At 50.1% G+C, this 20,572-nt stretch overlaps 1 protein-coding gene across 1 annotated transcript in view; it reads right to left on the bottom strand.

Annotated features, from left to right (window-relative positions):
- Nucleotides 1–20,572, bottom strand: part of LOC147032632 (inositol 1,4,5-trisphosphate-gated calcium channel ITPR1-like) — a 578,387-nt gene that overhangs the window by 350,836 nt on the left and 206,979 nt on the right. The window contains exon 11 of the mRNA XM_085850787.1: nucleotides 465–625. Coding sequence (XP_085706913.1) covers nucleotides 465–625 — 161 coding nt within the window. The remainder of the gene's footprint in view (nucleotides 1–464; nucleotides 626–20,572) is intronic.

Below are 20,572 nucleotides of genomic sequence, written 5' to 3'. Positions count from 1 at the left end.
TATCCCATTCATTTTCTACATTCAACAGCCTTTCCATATATCTCTTCCATCTTCCTTTAATTCCATCTGAGTCCACAACGATTTGTCCCACTTCATCCTTCAAGCAACTCACCCCCGTCACATCAAACCTCTCTCTCGCTATCTGCTTTGCAATCCTGAATACCGCTCTCTTACCCTCTTCCGAATCCAAGCATTCTCCAAACATTTTCCTTTGGGCCTCCTGCGCCTTTGCTTCCTCTTTCTTTGCAGCCTTCTTGGCTCCCTTATAACTTATAATAAAAAGGAGTGCAAACATATTCAGAATTGATTGGAAATTTTAAGTATTAATTTGAAAAATTATTTATTTACTCTCAAAGAACAGGTGTGATTTTTGTTCTTCAAACAAATGTTACCATCCAGGTCTAAAGCATAGATGCAAAATATGGCACACACGTTTTTCATATTTTTGATGATTGTCGACACACCTTCGTTCATTCTGTGTAATTGTTCCTTTTTCCAGCTTCAGTGCAACTGAAGCAAGTTCACAGCTTGCGTCGTTCGCAAAATCGAGGTCGCGAACCTCAGCTGGCGAAACAGGAATGATGGCAAAAGCTTCCCTGTCTTCCTTCTCACTATATGTTCCAATCTGTAGTGGACAAACCACAGCAAAGAGTGAAAACGATAAGTTTTTGTCAATCCATTAGTAGCAATTAAATACACTTAAAGTACATTACTGGACAAAAGTTTGGGATATTTTCACTTTTCTTTGATATTTGATATTTTTATTTTTCTTTCAGATCCAAGATGGCTTCGAAACTAAGAATTTAATTTGAAGATCGAATTGAACTCATTCCCATGTACGCAAGACAGGATTCTTCACGTGGAGGAGTTGCTGCCAAATTCAACAGAAAGCATCCTGATAAGCATCCAAGAACACATGCCACTGTTAAAGTGTTTAAACGTTTTAGGTTCAGAAATGTTCAACGTTCTTGTTTCAGTGTATAAACAAGTGTCGCAAAGTCCAAGGCCATCAATTTGAGCATTTACTGTTATAAAACTTTTAAATAAATTTTTGCCTCTGGATCCAGACTTCTGGGACATCCTGTATATATATATATATATATATATATATATATATATATATATATATATATATATATATATATATATATATATATATATATATATATATATATATATATATATATTGTTGCGGATTCGCGCACGCCGGCGTGCTGACGGCCACGTAACTCGAATCGCGGCACGTCGCCCACCGGACGGACAATCCAGTCGTGACCCTCTCGGACTAACGCCGGGAACCAGTCACGGGTGGACCTTTTGGTCTCACCGCGATCGAGCCAATCAGCCCCCGCGTGGGATAGGGTTGCTCGCCAAATTCGACCTACCTAAGTACCCACGCGGAGGGTAGACCGGGCGATCGCACCTCGCCGCAGGTCGACTTCGGACACGGGCCACTTAAGCGACCCGTTCCGTACTATCGGGATAACCGAGCGGTGTTATCGTCGACCTCGACGGTTCGATTAATTATCGGGCGTATTCAGCCCACTACCAACCCTTTACGTGAAGCAAGATGAGGATTCAATGAAGGAAATGACGAAGCGAAGCGGGAAACAGTTCAACACAAAGCACATTTATTCGCGGCACACGGGAAGCACACATATTCAATTCCACCAAAAGCACACAGAAAAGAAAAACACAATTCAATTTACACAAAAAGCAAATGCGACAATGCAGATCTAATACCGATTACACGAGCACACGGCAACACTTATACAATTTTACTTCACAGACGGCGCCGACAACACATACCCAAAACCAAGGAAAGAATACCCTCAAGGATGAGGCGGGCCTGAGGCCGAGACCGGGTCGGGCCTACCCGTCTGGTGATGAGACGCGGAGCGGCGATGGTGCCTCAACTCCGTGGGCCTCGCGGACAGTGTCTGGTAGGGGGTGGGAAAAGGGGCCCCCTTGGTCGCACTATCTCAGCGCGGGGGGAAACAGGAGGGGGTTGCTGATGCTCGGGGTATAGAGGATTTTTATTGCCCCGCAACGAGCGTCTCCACCTCGGCCAGGTCGCGCTGTCGGCCTCCCTGGGGTGCAGCTCCCTGCACGACGCGAGCACCTCCTCGTCTGCCCTCGCCGCCTCTCCACAGCTCCGTCCCCTCCGTTCCGACTCCAACGCACACAACGACCAGCTCCTTCTTGCCAACTCCACCGCCCGCGAAGTCTTGACTCTCTGTTCCCTCTCGACTCTCCTACTCTCTGACTGACGAACACGGTCGCTTATATCAGCCCCGTGGCTTCGCCCTCTCATCTTTGACCCCCTCCCTTCGACCTTTCACCTCGCTCCCCATTGGCCCGAGAAAAAGTGGGCGTGAATGCTTTTTGATCCATAAATTTGCATATATCGATCGCCCTCCAACGCCCTGGGGGCGGGGCCAATTCGCCCCTCGCTCACCTATTGGACGGCAAAAAGTGGGCGTGTGTCGTTTTTGATCCGTTTTTGAAGCACAAAATCCGTGATTTTGTACACGCTGTTCGGCGCGCGCCCTGCACGAGTCCAACACCGGTACCCACAGGCGGCGCAAGAACGGTGGCGATGCGACGGTTGCGAGGTGTGACGTGAAGGTCGTGGCGGTTGTGGTGAAGCGGTGGTTGGTGGTGGTAACAATGGCGGTTGGTCCAAATTAAAGATAGTAAAAGAAAAACGGCTATCCTGAAGAGTCGCAGCACGCATAAATGACATGTATTCCCACTAGACAACGGGTTTGGGCCTAACTACACATGTACTTAACGAAATACCTCACCTAAGGGACCTGAATGGTGGTTTGCGAATTTGGTAACCACAACAATATATATATATATACATATATATATATATATATATATATATATATATATATAGATATATATGTATATATATATGTATATATATATATATATATATATATATATATGTATATATATATATATATATATATATATATATATATATATATATATATATATATATATATATATATATATATATATATATATATATGTATATATATATATATATATATATATATATATATATATATATATATATATATATAGATATTGTTGCGGATTCGCGCCCGCCGGCATGCGAACGGCCACGTAACTCGAATCGCGGCACGTCGCCCACCGGACGGACAATCCCGTCGTGACCCTCTCGGACCAACGCCGGGAACTAGTCACGGGTGGACCTTTCGGCCTCACCACGATCGTGCCAATCGGCCCCCCGCGTGGGATAGGGTTGCTCGCCAAATTCGACCTACCTAAGTACCCACACGGAGGGTAGACCGGGCGATCGCACCTCGCCGCAGGTCGACTTCGGACACGGGCCACTTTAAGCGACCCGTTCCGTACTATCGGGATAACCGAGCGGTGTTATCGTCGGCCTCGACGGTTCGATTAATTATCGGGCGTTTTAGCCCACGACCAACCCTTTACGTGAAGTAAGATGGAGATTCAATAGAGGAAAAGACGAAGCGAAGCGGGAAAACAGTTCAACATAAAGCACATTTATTTCACGATGAACGGAAAGCACACATATACAATTACACCAAAAGCAAATGTAAAAGAAGAAGAAACAATATTACACAAAAAGCAAATATAAAAGAGAAACACAATGCAGATCTATTACCGACTACGCGAGCACACGGCAACACTTATGCAGTTTTACTTCACAGACGGCGCCGACAACACATATACCCAAAGCAAAAGAAAAGGACCACCCTCAAGGATGAGGCGGGCCTGGGGCCGAGACCGTGTCGGGCCTACCCGTCTGGTGATGAGCCGCGAAATGGCGCTGGCGCCCCGACTCCGCGGGCCTCGCTGGGACTGCCTGGTATGGGGTGGGGACGGGGCCCCCTTCTCGCACTATCTCAGCGCGGGGTGAAACAGGAGGGCATTGTTGATGCTCGGGGGGGGGATGAGGATATCTCGCTGGCTCGGGTCCTGCGACGAGCGTCTCCACCACGACCTCGGTCGCGCCGCCGGCCTCTCCCTCCGCAGCTCCCCGACTCCGACACGAGCACCCCCTCGACCGCCTTCGCCGCCGCCACCTCTCCACAGCTCCGTCCTCTTCACTCTGACTACTACCACTTCTTCCCAGCTCCACCGACAACTCCCTTGACTGACGAACGCGGTCGTTTATATCCCCCGTGGCCTCGCTCCTTCACCTTCGACCCTTTACCTCCGACCCTTCACCTCTAACTGGCTCCCCATTGGACCGAGGAAAAGTGGGCGTGAATGCTTTCTGATCCATGAATTTGCATATAGCGATATTACTCCAACGCACCTGGAGGCGGGGCCAAATCGCCCCACGCTCGCCGATAGGACGGAATAGAAGTGGGCGTGAATCGTTTTTGATCCGTTTTCTTCGGAAAGGCCGGCGCTTTTGCACCCCTGCTCGGTGCGCGCCCTGCACGAGTCCAGTATCGGTGCCCACAAGTGGCGCGGGAATAGTGGTGATGCGATGGTTGCGAGGGCGAGTTGTGACGGTAAAGGTCGTGGCTGTTGTTGTGAAGCGGCGTTGCGGTTGGTGGTTGTTGTGTGATGGCTGTTGAGACGTGGTTGGTGGTGGTAGTAATGGTGGCTGGTCCAAAATAAAGATAGTAAAAGAAAAACGGCTATCTAGAAGGGTCGCAGCCCGCATGAATGACATTTATTCCCTCTAAACAACGGGTTTGGGCCTAACTACACATATACTTACAGAGATATCTCACCAAAGGGACCTGAATGGTGGTTTGCGAATTTCGTCAACCACAACACTACCCCCTCCCCTTTTTACAGACTCGTCCCGAGTCGTCAAATTTTCGTGTGCCATCATGTGTAGTTTTCCCCTAGTACATTTTACCTACGGATCCCTGAGTGCGACATTCATGGTATTCGTGTCCCCAAAATAAATAACCTGAGGGCTGAGTAACTACCTAAACAAACTCACTCACACGGACGACTTAAATAAAATTTCCGGCGCTAAGACAGACATGCCGGGGGCGCACTCATATTTACAGTACATCTTACCTTAACTTACAAATTTTACACTAAACCATGGCCCAAGATCAATGAACTCTGCAAAAAGAAAGCAGTTAGCAGGGAGCCAGGCTGCTCGCATGCAGTCTCTGACTCAAACAATGCAGGTGACAGGGAACGTGGCCGGCTGCTCACTCGCAGTCCAAGGCCTTCCCTTTTGAACTGAACGCAGTGAACCACAACGGTGCATGGGCTGCACAAACGCAGTCTCCGTGCCAGCTCAAGTGGCACATGCAATGAGCACAACGAATGGATGGATGAATGGATGCACGCAAACACGGTGCACGGGCCGCCACTGCAGGCCCGTGTTGTAGCTGCCAACAGGGCAGTTCTTGCAGCTTGCAAACTGTTGCTTTCTGATCCTGGCGCACATGGCAATGAACAGGGGGAGGGGGCAAAGCAAGATTGAACGGGGGCTGGTGAACAGGGGCAGTGGGCATGGCATGGCAAAGGCAGCAGGCAAACACAGCCCGCAGAAGAAGGCCGCTGCAGGCAAACACAGCCGGGAGACGAACTGGCCGGCACAGGCCTTGAAGCACAGCAGCTGCAGACAATCCGACCGGCACAGGCCTTGCAGCACAGCAGCTGCAGACAATCCGACCGGCACAGGCCTTGCAGCACAGCAGCTGCAGACGATCCAGCCGGCACAGGCCTTGCAGCAAAACAACAGCTGCCGATGAAGTGGGCCGGCCTTTGCCTTGCAGCAACGCAGCCAGAAGATGAAGCTGGCCAGCCTTTGCCGTTCAGTGGAGGTTGGTGGAGGGAGTGCGGTGGTGCTGGCCACTCGGAAGGCGGCTCGGACCTACCCTACGGTCTCCCTCCCAACCTATCGCCTTTGCCTGTCACTGTCTATACCCACTCCCTTAATTTGTCAAACCCCAATTTAGCCCCAACTTATTTTTTTATTTTTACTTCCCCACTAGAAATCGTCCCCTAACCCCCTGTACTGTCCTTGTTCGGCGAACCTACCCTGTCACCTAGCCTACTCCCAACCCCTACGTTCCCTTCCCGGAGGGGAATAAGGGAGAGCTAGCGTCCTGTGTCGAGGCCCAATCCAAGCCTCAGAATGGCCTCCCCAGAGTTCAGCGATCGATAACCAAAGTGGGTCCAGCGGCCCACAACGAGAGCGAGGGGATGGATGGTGCGGAGGGGTACACTTCCTATCTACCCTCACCATTTAACTGTTAAACTACCCCGGGGCTTTCAACAAGCGCCTCTCGCTTAAACTATTGGTTCTAACAACCCAGATTCCCGTCGCCCGTGTTGGTGTCCTTACAATTTCGGGCCTCGCCCCCCAATTTTCTCTCTGTGCCCTCACACGGTCTCATGGCTGGGACACGTGGCTCCCTTTGGCAGGCACGACCCTCTGCCGAATCTCCAGCTATGGCACCCCCGGGCACTACACTGCCTCCGAGCCTACCAGCTCCCTAAACACCGGGGAGTGCCCCCCATGGCACCTCCCCTGAAACGCACACGTGGCAGGCTGGCTTCCCGGGCCCCTTTCCGAGGGTCACCCGTGCCCACAACACTGCCCACGCGGCTAATGGCGCCCCGGGCCCCCGCACCAAGCAGGCGCACCCGTGCCCACTACGCTATCCCGGCCCCCCATGGGCCCTTGGCCTACCACGGCCGACTAGCCTGGTGCCCGGGGTACCCATTCAGCGATACTCACCTTTCGCAGCCACGCTCCCAGCCCGTAAACAGGGCTCCTGCACCCCTCCAAACGGGTTTCGAGCCTACACTCCCACCAACAACAAAACAACCTCCATTTTTGTTAATTTGACTAACCCAGCTAACTCACTTTACTCTGACCCCGGGGTCCCTTGGGCGGGAGTCACTCCTCCCCCCAATCACTCATCGCACCATGCATTCCCCATTCGCTCCAGACACACAGACCCGCTGGCCTCACTCACTCACCAAGCACATGCTTCCACTTCACTCACCAACTCTTCAACACACACCACTGAACTCTGCCATCCTTCTAACTACATCCCCTAACTAACTCGTGCTCCCACGTCGTCCCTTAAACTAGTAGCACGTTCCTTTTAACACTACGTAGCTAAACTACGTCAACTCTACACATCCAAAGGCTGTCATTGTCTCCAAATCTCTAAAATAACTTTTATTTCCCCACCTAAAGCTCATCTAAATCCCTCTAACTAATCCATTCCACGGACTCCATGAGGACTTACCCCTGCCCCATGAAGTCGGTCTAACTCAGCTAACCCTTCCCCCTAACTAGTTTCCATCCTGTGCCCAGGTAAGGGGGTCTTCCACCCCTTGCCCAGGAATCCTGTGCACCCGAAAGTGAGGCTTGTTTTTTTTATTTTTTTTATTTTTTTTACATACGCATCACCAGCGCGGCAACTCACAGCTCGCGCACTTTGCACCTGCCCGTGACGTCATGCAGCTGCACGTGTACCTCGTCCCTCCTTGGACGGTACCATCCGGCAGGGATACCCCTCCTGCCGGATTCCAACCCCACGTGCAGCCATGACGTCACCGTGCGCATAAAAAAAACACAAGCCCCACGTCTCGAGGGGTTCCCCACGCGAACACATGTGCTTTGCCCGTTGGAGCTTAACACACACGATCGCGTGGAGAACCCGTCCGGTCCAAATCCGAAATCCTGCCTAAACTTTGTCCGTCCGCGGGATCGGCAAATCCACCGCGTGCGTTTCCGGACCGGGACTTCATTCTCGCAAGCGAGCACGTGGGGGCCTCGTGCGTTGCACAGCACGGACCTCGTGCTCGCTGCTGGGTGAACCCGGCACGGTCCCCGAAACAGCTACAGCCGCTACTCGGCTTTCTTTCCTCACATGTCGCCGTCGTCGCCATTCGACACACGCACTCCCGCGTGTTACGACGCTAACACACCTCACCATTAAACTCACACCGGGAGACGCGGCTGCATGTTCACACATGCCCACCGACATCTCCCTTACATACCGCTCTCTCACACACACGGTCTCCCTTGCACTCGGCCGTTCACTCACGCATGCCATCTCCCTCGCACACGTGGCTCCACGCACTCGCGGCCTTTCACTCACTCGTGCCATTTCCCTCACACAAACCACACCACTCACACACGCGGGGGCACTCACCCGCGGTGCCTCATCCACACACCGTGCCTCACTCACACACGCGGGGGCACTCATCCGTGGTGCCTCACTCACACACGCGGGGGCACTCATCCGCGGTGCCTCACTCATACACCGTGCCTCTTCCACTTGCGGTTCCCCTTTTACACACGGCGTGCTGGGAAGCAAGTACTCCGGCACAGTCGCCACCACACCACTCACACACGGGGTCGCTTCCACACACGGGGACGCACTCACACCTTGCACCACACACACAGGGACAACTACACTGGGGATTTGTGTCCCCACAAGGGTCTCCGGGGCCTCTATACCCCCCAAGCTCGGCGTGCACCCGTCCACAGCACTCCTCCCCTCGAACTCGCAAAGCACGACCGAACTCACCTGGTCGTGACTCGCCTCAAGGGGGCATACTCCCTCCCCTCGTTCCTGGAGGAGGCCATCCAACTGCTCGCACCGGGTCCCTGCACGGTCCGCCAGCTCAACCTCATCGTCCTCCACTACCTCTGTGTGTGTGTTCGTCTCTAACCCCGTCCAATTCACCCTCTATCTTCCGTGTCTCTATACATTTTATTCTTTCTGTCGTCTCCTCGTGTCTATTGGTCTCTGCTTCTTTCTGGGGTCTTTCCCTTATCTTTATGTAGGTCAACCTTGCTTTCTCCTTAAGTCGCTCCCGTCCTTCCCTGTTTTTCACTCCTTGCTCTTTCACGATCTCCGCGTACCTCATCCTTGCTTTCCGTATTAATTGTTCTTTTCTCTCCCTCCCAATTACTTTCACCTCGTCTCTTGACTCCCGAATTATTTTTTCCTTACCTGCCTCCACCACGGGCCCGACAGCCATTGCACTCCCTCCCAGCTCGTTCGCTCCCACACGTGGAGTCGCCATTTTAAGCTCCCTGGCCACTGCCTTCATGCCCGCCTGCAGGCTTTGGCCCATGTTCTGCGTCTCACCCCACAGCTTTTTCATTTCGAGTGCGTTTGTTTCCATTTTCGTTTTCATTTCCGCATTCATTTGTTGCACATCCGCATTCATCTTTGCCAGCATGGTGAATAGCTGGGCCATGTCGGGTGCGCTTGGGTGAGCCGATTCGGCAAGGATCGGGGGGTTTTGGTGGAGAGGGGGAGGGGAGGTGTCATACACCGCGGCCGCTGCCGCACCTATTTCGGGCTCTGGGTTCAGTTGGGCGAGTTCGTTTTCCTGTACAACCAACATTTCCTGCACAGGGATTTCGTCCTGAGCCATGGATTCTACACATTCTACATCCATTTCTAATACCCCCGGCTCCCGCTCACCTTGAGACGCCATCTTGCTTCTCGTAAAGGGTTAATTTGAATCGCTCGTAATTTGGAGGGAATCGGGGGTCGCTCCTCTCACCCCTGGACCGATTCCCGTGAATTTAGCTGGAGACAGGAGAGCCCGTTTTCCCGTTCTCCGATACCAGTGCCGCGAGGAGGGCGATGAGTTTATATCCCACTCCTGACACCAGTGTTGCGGATTCGCGCCCGCCGGCGTGCGAACGGCCACGTCACTCGAATCGCGGCACGTCGCCCACCGGACGGACAATCCCGTCGTGACCCTCTCGGACTAACGCCGGGAACTAGTCACGGGTGGACCTTTCGGCCTCACCACGATCGTGCCAATCGGCCCCCCGCGTGGGATAGGGTTGCTCGCCAAATTCGACCTACCTAAGTACCCACACGGAGGGTAGACCGGGCGATCGCACCTCGCCGCAGGTCGACTTCGGACACGGGCCACTTTAAGCGACCCGTTCCGTACTATCGGGATAACCGAGCGGTGTTATCGTCGGCCTCGACGGTTCGATTAATTATCGGGCGTTTTAGCCCACGACCAACCCTTTACGTGAAGTAAGATGGAGATTCAATAGAGGAAAAGACGAAGCGAAGCAGGAAAACAGTTCAACATAAAGCACATTTATTTCATGATGAACGGAAAGCACACATATACAATTACACCAAAAGCAAATGTAAAAGAAGAAGAAACACAATATTACACAAAAAGCAAATTTAAAAGAGAAACACAATGCAGATCTATTACCGACTATGCGAGCACACGGCAACACTTATGCAGTTTTACTTCACAGAAGGCGCCGACAACACATATACCCAAAGCAAAAGAAAAGGACCACCCTCAAGGATGAGGCGGGCCTGGGGTCGAGACCGCGTCGGGCCTACCCGTCTGGTGATGAGCCGCAAAATGGCGCTGGCGCCCCGACTCCGCGGGCCTCGCTGGGACAACCTGGTATGGGGTGGGGACGGGGCCCCCTTCTCGCACTATCTCAGCGCGGGGGTGAAACAGGAGGGGGTTGTTGATGCTCGGGGGGGGGTGGATATCTCCCTGTCTCGGGTCCCGCGACGAGCGTCTCCACCACGACCTCGGTCGCGCCGCCGGCCTCTCCCTCCGCAGCTCCCCGACTCCGATACGAGCACCCCCTCGACCGCCTTCGCCGCCGCCACCTCTCCACAGCTCCGTCCTCTTCACTCTGACTACTACCACTTCTTCCCAGCTCCACCGACAACTCCCTTGACTGACGAACGCGGTCGTTTATATCCCCCGTGGCCTCGCTCCTTCACCTTCGACCCTTTACCTCCGACCCTTCACCTCTAACTGGCTCCCCATTGGACCGAGGAAAAGTGGGCGTGAATGCTTTCTGATCCATGAATTTGCATATAGCGATATTACTCCAACGCACCTGGAGGCGGGGCCAAATCGCCCCACGCTCGCCGATAGGACGGAACAGAAGTGGGCGTGAATCGTTTTTGATCCGTTTTCTTCGGAAAGGCCGGCGCTTTTGCACCCCTGCACGGTGCGCGCCCTGCACGAGTCCAGTATCAGTGCCCACAAGTGGCGCGGGAATAGTGGTGATGCGATGGTTGCGAGGGCGAGTTGTGACGGTAAAGGTCGTGGCTGTTGTTGTGAAGCGGCGTTGCGGTTGGTGGTTGTTGTGTGATGGCTGTTGAGACGTGGTTGGTGGTGGTAGTAATGGCGGCTGGTCCAAAATAAAGATAGTAAAAGAAAAACGGCTATCTAGAAGGGTCGCAGCCCGCATGAATGACATTTATTCCCTCTAAACAACGGGTTTGGGCCTAACTACACATATACTTACAGAGATATCTCACCTAAGGGACCTGAATGGTGGTTTGCGAATTTCGTCAACCACAACAATATATATATATATATATATATATATATATATATATATATATATATATATATATATATATATATATATATATATGTATGTATATATATATATATATATATATATATATATATATATATATATATATATATATATATATATATATATATATATCTTCTTCTTCTCCTTTCGGCTGCTCCCGTTAGGGGTCGCCACAGCGGATCATCCGATCCGCATAGTGATTTGGCACATGTTTTACGCCGGATGCCCTTCCTGACGCACCCTGGTCACCTCTTTCGACACAGGGATATGGTACACCTATTTTAACCGGGGTATACACTGGCCCAGTATGCTGGTACTCATTTCGCCGACCTCGGAAGGATGACAGGCTGAGTCAACCCCCTGGTGTATTAATTCAGTGGCCTAACGGGGCTTGAACTCAGGACCTCTTGGATCCCAAGCCGCTGCCCTAACCACTGCTCCAACACCAGGCTCCATATATATATATATATATATATATATATATATATATATATATATATATATATATATATATATATATATATATATATATATATATATATATATATATATATATATATATATATATATATATATATACATATATATATATATATATATATATATATATATATATATATATATATATATATATATATATATATATATATATATATATATATATATATATATATATTTTTTTTTTTTTGTTTACGGCTGTGGAAATTCGCAATACACCATAAAGGCTCCTCAGGTGAGATATATCGGTAAGTTCATGTGTCGTTAGCCCAAACCCGTTGTTTAGAGGGAATATATGTGATCCATTCGGGCTGCGATTCTTCACTTAGTTGTTTTTCTTTTGCTGTCGTTAATTTGGTGCAAGAACAACAACGAACATCGCCACAACCAACATCTCAACGATCACGCCATTCACAACATGACGCCACCAATCACGCCATTCACACCACGATGCCGCCTTCCACAACTACGCAACCACATCTTCGCCACTCGCAATTCAACGAGCACCATGCGGAAACGATCTCCGCGGGACGGATGAAAGGAGCGGAGTGGCAGCAGCAACCCGGGGTGCGAAGGGGCATCTCCCGCCCAAAACTCCCGCTTAAATGTCTCCCGCCGGATTTTCCCTCCTGCTTTTCCCACACTTTGGCATGAGGGAGGTGAGATTTGAGCCAGAGGTCAAAGGTGAAAAAAGGTGGGGGCCTGATTTTGAGGGAATAATTCCCTGGCCCCAAGCCAAAACTGACTTTCCTCGTCCCCCGCACGGCGCGGGAAGGGGAAAATGAGAGGGAACGCCCCTTTTTGGGAAGCTTCCAGAAGGGAAGTGGAGCCAGAAACGGGGCGGGGTGAGGGGCGGAGCCCCACCCTACAAAAGGCGTGGGCGTGAAGGTCGATGACAACATCGTTCCCTTGTCCCTGTTCCCTTGTCCCTGAAGGGGAATTGTCCCTAGTCGGAGGTTCTGTTCGTTCGTCCCTGTCGGGCGGACGACACGTGCAGGCGCGAGGCACGAGCCCAGTGGACCACGGCGGAGGGACTCGGAGTTGCAGTCACCAAGGGCTGGACGACGCCCTGAGGGAAGTCGCGACTTCCATTTCTTTTGGGTTCTGTGTAAACGTGTGTGTGTGTGGCGCCAGTCTGGTGAAGTAGAACTGTTTTAAGTGTTGCCGTGTGAATTGCATTATTCGGTTGTAGATCTGCGTGTGTCTCTTCGCTTGCTTTTATTGTGTTTTCTTGCTTGACTGTAATATACATGCTTTCCGTACTGCCGTGTGGCGCGGAATAAATGTGCTGGTCCAATTGTTCCCCGTTTCGCTGCATCCTTTCCTTTGTTTGAATCTCCATCTTGCATCACGTAAGGGATTGGTAGTGGGTTTAAAACACCCGGTAACTAATCTGAACTGTCAAGGTCGACGATAACTCCGCTCAGTTATCCCTGTAGCACGGAACGAGCCGCTGAAGCGGTTCGTGTGCAGAGTCGACCTGTGGCGTGGTACAACTCCTCGGTACGCTATCCGCGCGGGTACTTAGGTAAATCGACCATTCGGCGATCGGACCCTCTTTCACGCGGGTAGAATAGGGACTGAGTTGTGGTGAGGTTAAACCCCCACCCGTGACTAGCTCCCGCGTTGTTCTGAGAGGGTCACGACTCAATTGCACGTTCGGTGGGCGAAGCGGCTGCTATTGGCTACACGCGGTCGTTCGCACGTCGGCAGGGCGCGAATTCACAAATATATTGTGACGTCCACGGGACTTGAATAGTCCCGCCAACGTAGAATGAGCCGAAACGATGGAGGCGGTTTATTTATTTAACCCAAAGATGGCGGTTCCAATCGCTCTACCGCAAACGGGACGAGGAAGGTGGCACGAGTCACTTTTCACTGAGTTGATGATGTTTATTTGTTTTTATTATGACCAGAAATAACAAGACTCGGCAAGAAGAGGGATCCGGGGCGATTCGACGGGATGGTGTGGGATCGGGCGTGGGAAAAAACACAGACAATTCCAATGAATATACAGTTCTCAATCCCTCTAAGGCGCCAAGCACACACACACACACACACACACACACACACACACACACACACACACACACACACACACACACACACACACACACACACAAAACGTAGCTATTTCTGATGGTCAGGCTGTGGACCGTGGTGTGGACGCAACTGTCCCTGGATCGGCGTCGGACGAGCTGGCATTGCTCTCGTCAGGGGGGGGCAGGAGAAACCGTGGTGCTGTCGACCTCCTGGTCTTGGCCCAAGTCCGCTCACAGCCGCCAGGGAACCAGTTCTGGCGCCAAGTTGCGAGCAGGAGAGGGAGGCAGGTCAACCCGCCGTTCGACCCCGTACTCAGAGTCAGCAGAACCCCAGAGCCAACCAAGGTGAGGCACGAGGCTCAGCAAGGCTCCAAGACACGATCAAGAACACGATCGAATCAGCACAACAACAAGGACGCTCTCCGCGCAACAGCCTCCCCACCAAAAAAACACGATCTTTTGGTTGTATTCTTCTTCCTCTTCCTTTTCGACCCCGAACAGAACCTTTTTATCCTCCTGTCCTCATCACTTCCAATCGAGCCGTTTATTGGCCTACCGCCGTCGCCTTCTGCCAATCGTGATCACGGGGCGGAGCCATCCGCTGCACTGTCCTGCGACGTCACGGCCAGTCTCCAGAGAATACCAAAAGGGGTTTACGCAGACACACTTACCCTATCCCGTGTCCCTATCTAATTACGTGACAATTATCATTTCCCCCCTTGAAGAAATGAACATTTACTAGACAACTTATCACCACTAAATTGCTACTTATTACATCGAGATCCTGGTAAACTCGAACAGCATGGCATACCTAATTAAACATCCTAATTACCCTTTGAATGCATACCCCCCCCTCAAACGTAACACTGCCCCCTCCTCTGGTACCGCAGCTCCTGCAAGGTATATCACAGGCGCTACCGTACCAGCCTTAACACTTACTGACTCACACCTAATTAACCTAACGAAATAAAGTAGGAGGGGCAATGGGCAGCGAGTCGCAGCTAACTTACCTATCCTGCTTAATGTACTACCCCCTTATGGCCTTATCCTCGCCGAAACAATCATTTTTTTTTTTTTTTTAATCACATGAGAGCACTGAGTGAAGTTGCACTCCATCCTCTGGATCATCGCTCTTGCACAGCACTCTTCCAGTGATCTGGGGAGGGGAAACAAAAGGTTCCACAAAAACACAACACTTATATTTTACATTCCTACTCTAAGCCTTAACGACACTATTCACAGGATATTTACACTTGACCGCCTCCCCCAGTGGATGCTAATAGACCCAGCGTTACCTGAGGAGCCAATTTCAAATTTGCTTGCCCCAAAATTATGCGGACATCATGCCCTTGCTGCACATGTCAAGTTGTGCGGGATCGAGTGGGACTCATACATCTTCACAACACTCACACCATGGTCATCATCACATTTCTAGGTCATGGTCCTCATTTTAATCATGCAGGCTGAATCTCATCATGGCCGTGGGGTGGGTTACCACAAGATGATGGGGGCATCTCAGGTGCAACCATGCCCACAGGTAAGCTTTCGTCCAACCCGGACGTTTCTCCGCCCCGCTCCGATTCCCTCCCCCCTGGTAGCCATCAGCTCTAATCCCGTACAACACTCTGGAAGGGGTCTCACTGGCTCCTCTGGCCTTCCTGGGTCGCCAAGGTCCTACCCGCCTTGGTCGCCCAACCAGACCCTCTCCCAGTTGCCTCCAGACACTGTCACCATTAGCCACCAGGTGGTGAATCTCCTTGAAGGGGGTCGCCATTCACGCTCACCGTGAGCTTCAGCAATCCCTGTGGACAAGCACATCATCCCCACCCACAAAACCCACATGACTCCCCCACCCCATCGGCCTTGCATGTGACACCTGCATTTCTAACACTTCGCCGACCATGACCTTCCCTGTTACCACACCATGTCCAATAAAAAAATCAACATGTGCATCATACATTTCACTTCTTAACTTAAAACAACTCACACAGCACTTCTCACCCGATCCACGCACCAGCCATTGGATAGCCACTCGTGCCCGCTTTGTTTCCAATTACCCACTGTCCTGATTGTCACTCTAAAACCCAGCAGAACTTACAAACCCATGCCAATTTTCCCACAATTCATTTTTTTTTCCACCAAAGGAGGGCACTTCGCCACAATCTCAGCAGCCGAGCATAGCCGTATATGCTCAGCCCAATCTAGTCTCCCCGACCCCCGACAGTGATCTCCGGACCCGACCTATGAAAGGGCATCTCGGATAGACCTGGCGGTTCAGCAGGAGGATTCACTATCTCTGAGTCTAAAAGTCTATTGGAGGGTCCCTCCATCGCCGGGTACCGGCAATATCGTTGCATGTGTCCTCTTCGCCCGCACCGGAAACAACTCCCCATAAAAGGCCCCCGTGAGTATCGGTGAAATGTCTCTTCTGGTTCCGGACCTCCTTGGCCATAATCGAATTGCTCTATTGGCTGGGCTGGACCCCGCCGCTTTGGCGCACTAACTACCGGATTACCCTTTATCAAACTTGACAGTTTCTGGCAAATTTCCTGAAACATTTGGGTAATGCCAATTTCTCCCAGCCCCACTCCTTGATCCTGGATCTCCGCCTGTCGGACCGTCACCGATGGCCTCTCGGGCACCCGACCCGGCCGCCTCCACGAGGCCAGCCTGGCTGCGCACTCAGCCGCTCGGTGCACGGTGGGTGGATCCTGTAGCTCCACTAGCGCTCGGACCTCAGGGTCAGGAAGAGCAGCTAAAAATTTCTCTAGTGCCAGTCTGTCCCACGCCTCCACTGTAAGGTCCCGATACGCGATCCTGACTGATTGGTAAATGTCCTGTGCCAGCTCCTGCACTGTCTCACCCGGCTTTAATCTGCGGTGCTGGAGCTGGGCCTGCACCAGATCACAGTTTGCCGCGAACCCAAACCGACGGCTCAACGCCTCGCAAATGTGGGAGCTGGTCAACATCCCCTCCGCGATCACGTTTAACACGTCTGCGGCTGGTCCCCGCAACGTTGCCACCAAATTCCCTGTACGTTCACACTCATTCCACCCGTTTAGTCGGGAAATACACTCAAATTGCGTCAGAAAAGCTTCAAGGCTCCCTGACCCGTCAAAATTTACCAGGGGGATCACTTTTACGGTGGCCCGCTTCTCAGTTTCTCCCTTGTCCGAATCCAGCCCAGGGATCAAACACCCTTGTGGCTGCGTATCCAATTTCGGAGCCCACTGTGGCCAAAGATGTTTTGTGGTGAGGGTCTCATGGGTCAATTTTGCCTCCTGTTCCAAACGTTGAATGGACCGATTCACGTCTTCCCGCAGGATCTTCTGGGCCCGCACAACCTCCTCCAAGGCTCCGTCGCGAGTTTGTAGCTGCTCCTCAACCAACCCGGACACTCTACTTACAAAAGACGGCTCTACCAGGCCTTTATCCAAGACTTCATCTTGGCTCATAATTTTATCTTGTTCATCCAAACGAGCATCCAATCCTTTTACCTCCTCCGCCAAATTAATCCCTTGCTTCCTCAGCTCTCCCCACTCTTCAACTTGCAGCTGCATACGAGCATCCACACAGGCACGATGACGTTCCAGGCTTTCATCCACTTTATCAACCTGAATGTTCGTTGCATCAATTTTATCCACCAATGTTTTTCGTATATTTTCCCCCTCCAATGTAATTTCTACCTTTGTTTCCTCCAATCTATCCTCGAATTTACTTTGTATTTCCCCCAATTTAACATCCACACACTCCTGCATCTCAGTTTTCATTTTCTCCATCTTTTCCCCCAATTCATCCCTCATTAAATCAATCCGTGCACCCAACTGTACCCCCATTACCCCCAATTGATCTGTCATTTCTGCCCTCTGTGTCACGAATTGATTTTCCATTTGTGCCGTCATTTCTGCCCTCTGTGTCACGAATTGATTTTCCATTTGTGCCGTCATTTCTGCCATTTGTGCCCCCTGTGCCATCATTTTTGCCCCCTGTGCTGTAATTTCACTCATTAAACGTTCCAACATTGTCCAGATCGTCATCGTGCCGGTTTCCGGCGCTGCCGGCTCCGTTACGGGCGATGAAGCACGGTCCACGCTCGGAATGGGGGAGGTTCCAACCCTACCCCCGTCTCTCCCTTCTTCCCCCGACTTGATGCCAGACACGTGGCCTTCCTCCTCAAACATCTGCACATCCGCCATGGTGCAGAAGTCCCGTTTGCCGCCAATTAATTTAAATTTGAAAAATCCCGCCAAAATTTTCCCGCGCTCGCACGCTTTTCTGTAGTAATTTTATATTCCAATTCGTGGCGAGATTTTAATCTTGGTATGTTCTCCCGATACCAAATATAATTTAGAGGGGTTCGAACATCCAACACCCTGACACCAATGTGACGTCCACGGGACTTGAACAGTCCCGCCAACGTAGAATGAGCCGAAACGATGGAAGCGGTTTATTTATTTAACCCAAAGATGGCGGTTCCAATCGCTCTACCGCAAACGGGACGAGGAAGGTGGCACGAGTCACTTTTCACTGAGTTGATGATGTTTATTTGTTTTTATTATTACCAGAAATAACAAGACTCGGCAAGAAGAGGGATCCGGGGCGATTCGACGGGATGGTGTGGGATCGGGCGTGGGAAAAAACACAGACAATTCCAATGAATATACAGTTCTCAATCCCTCTAAGGCGCCAAGCACACACACACACACACACACACACACACACACACACACACACACACACACACACACAACGTAGCTATTTCTGGTGGTCAGGCTGGACCGTGGTGTGGACGCAACTGTCCCTGGATCGGCGTCGGACGAGCTGGCCTTGCTCTCGTCAGGGGTGGGCAGGAGAAACCGTGGTGCTGTCGACCTCCTGGTCTTGGCCCAAGTCCGCTCACAGCCGCCAGGGAACCAGTTCTGGCGCCAAGTTGCGAGCAGGAGAGGGAGGCAGGTCCGCCCGCCGTTCGACCCCATACTCCGAGTCAGCAGAACCCCAGAGCCAACCAAGGTGAGGCACGAGGCTCAGCAAGGCTCCAAGACACGATCAAGAACACGATCGAATCAGCACAACAAGGACGCTCTCCGCGCAACAGCCTCCCCACCAAAAAAAACACAATCTTTTCGTTGTAATCTTCTTCCTCTTCCTTTTTGACCCCGAACAGAACCTTTTTATCCTCCTGTCCTCGTCACTTCCAATCGAGCCGTTTATTGGCCCACCGCCGTCGGCTTCTGCCAATCGTGATCACGGGGTGGAGCCATCCGCTGCACTGTCCGGTGACGTCACGGCCAGTCTCCAGAGAATACCAAAAGGGGTTTACGCAGACACACTTACCCTATCCCGTGTCCCTATCTAATTACGTGACAATCATCATTTCCCCCCTTGAAGAAATGAACATTTACTAGACAACTTATCACCACTGAATTGCTACTTATTACATCGAGATCCTGGTAAACTCGAACAGCATGGCATACCTAATTAAACATCCTAATTACCCTTTGAATGCATACCCCCCCTCAAACGTAACAATATATATATATATATATATATATATATATATATATATATATATATATATATATATATATATATATATATATATATATATATATACATATAAGTAGGGTGAATATACTGATTCTGGCTCACTTTTCCCCATGTAATGGAATGGGGGATTTTCAGCGATTCATATTTTTTCCTCTAAAAATAAACCCCCTTTTTATCCCAAGGTAGATTTATTTGTCTCCCCTTTTAACCTAGGGAAACTTTTTTTAAATTAAATAAACAAGTTGTGTGTGGGGCAGGGGTTGGAGCAGGGCTTTGTGTGGGCAGGGGTTGGGATGTTGGGAGGGGTTTATGTGGATGAGGTTTGATGTGGATGGGTGAATAGATGGGTGGATGGGTGGATGGGTGAATGTGTGGGTGGAGCTTGTATGGATGGGTGAACAATTTTTTTAATTAACCAATGCATATTGTTTAGCTCATTCATTGAACCTATAAAGATTTGTTCATTCTCAAATTCCTTCAATAGCTTAATTTTCTTTGCACAATAATCCCCATCTAAAATATTTAAAAATAAAACATTTGAATCTTTATATTTTTTAAGATACCCCTTTTCCTCATTAAACTTTCTCTTCTCATCTATTGTTTCTGATTCGCAATTTAAACAGAAAGAAGAATATTTATAAATAATAAGGGCTTGTCTATCACAAAACTTGCAGAGTTAGTTTATTCTCCATATTTAAGGGTTAAATTTTTAGTTAAAATAGAGTTTTGTTAAACACTAAATAAAGATGTTTTTAGACACATGACAACGATTCCAAGAGATTTCAAGTGAAAAGACGGCATATGTAAGAAGTCAAACTAAGAAAAGGAAAACATTCTCACTTTTGGATAGATGTTATTTCTAATTATTCATCTGATATTGAGTTTGAAAGAACAGCATATGTTTTTAAAACTAGTGTGAAAGTTGTTTTTTCTAGAGTATCACCACTTGCTATTGAGATTATTGAAAAACTTAATCTAGAGTCTGATTCAAAGATTGATAAGACTCTTGATCAGAATGGTGTATTTTTAAAATAATTTTCAGACTGATAAGGATATTCATAAGAAGGGTGTAAGAGGAATAATGAGATTTAGGTCAATTATAATAAAATAAGCTTTAATTTAA

This window comes from Eptatretus burgeri, chromosome 2 (genome assembly GCF_056783735.1).
Source record: "Eptatretus burgeri isolate ZD-2024b chromosome 2, Ebu_testis_v1, whole genome shotgun sequence".
Lineage (NCBI taxonomy): Eukaryota > Metazoa > Chordata > Myxini > Myxiniformes > Myxinidae > Eptatretus > Eptatretus burgeri.
The sequence above is the reverse complement of the archived record's forward strand: the minus strand, read 5'-3'. Positions and strand labels throughout refer to the sequence as shown.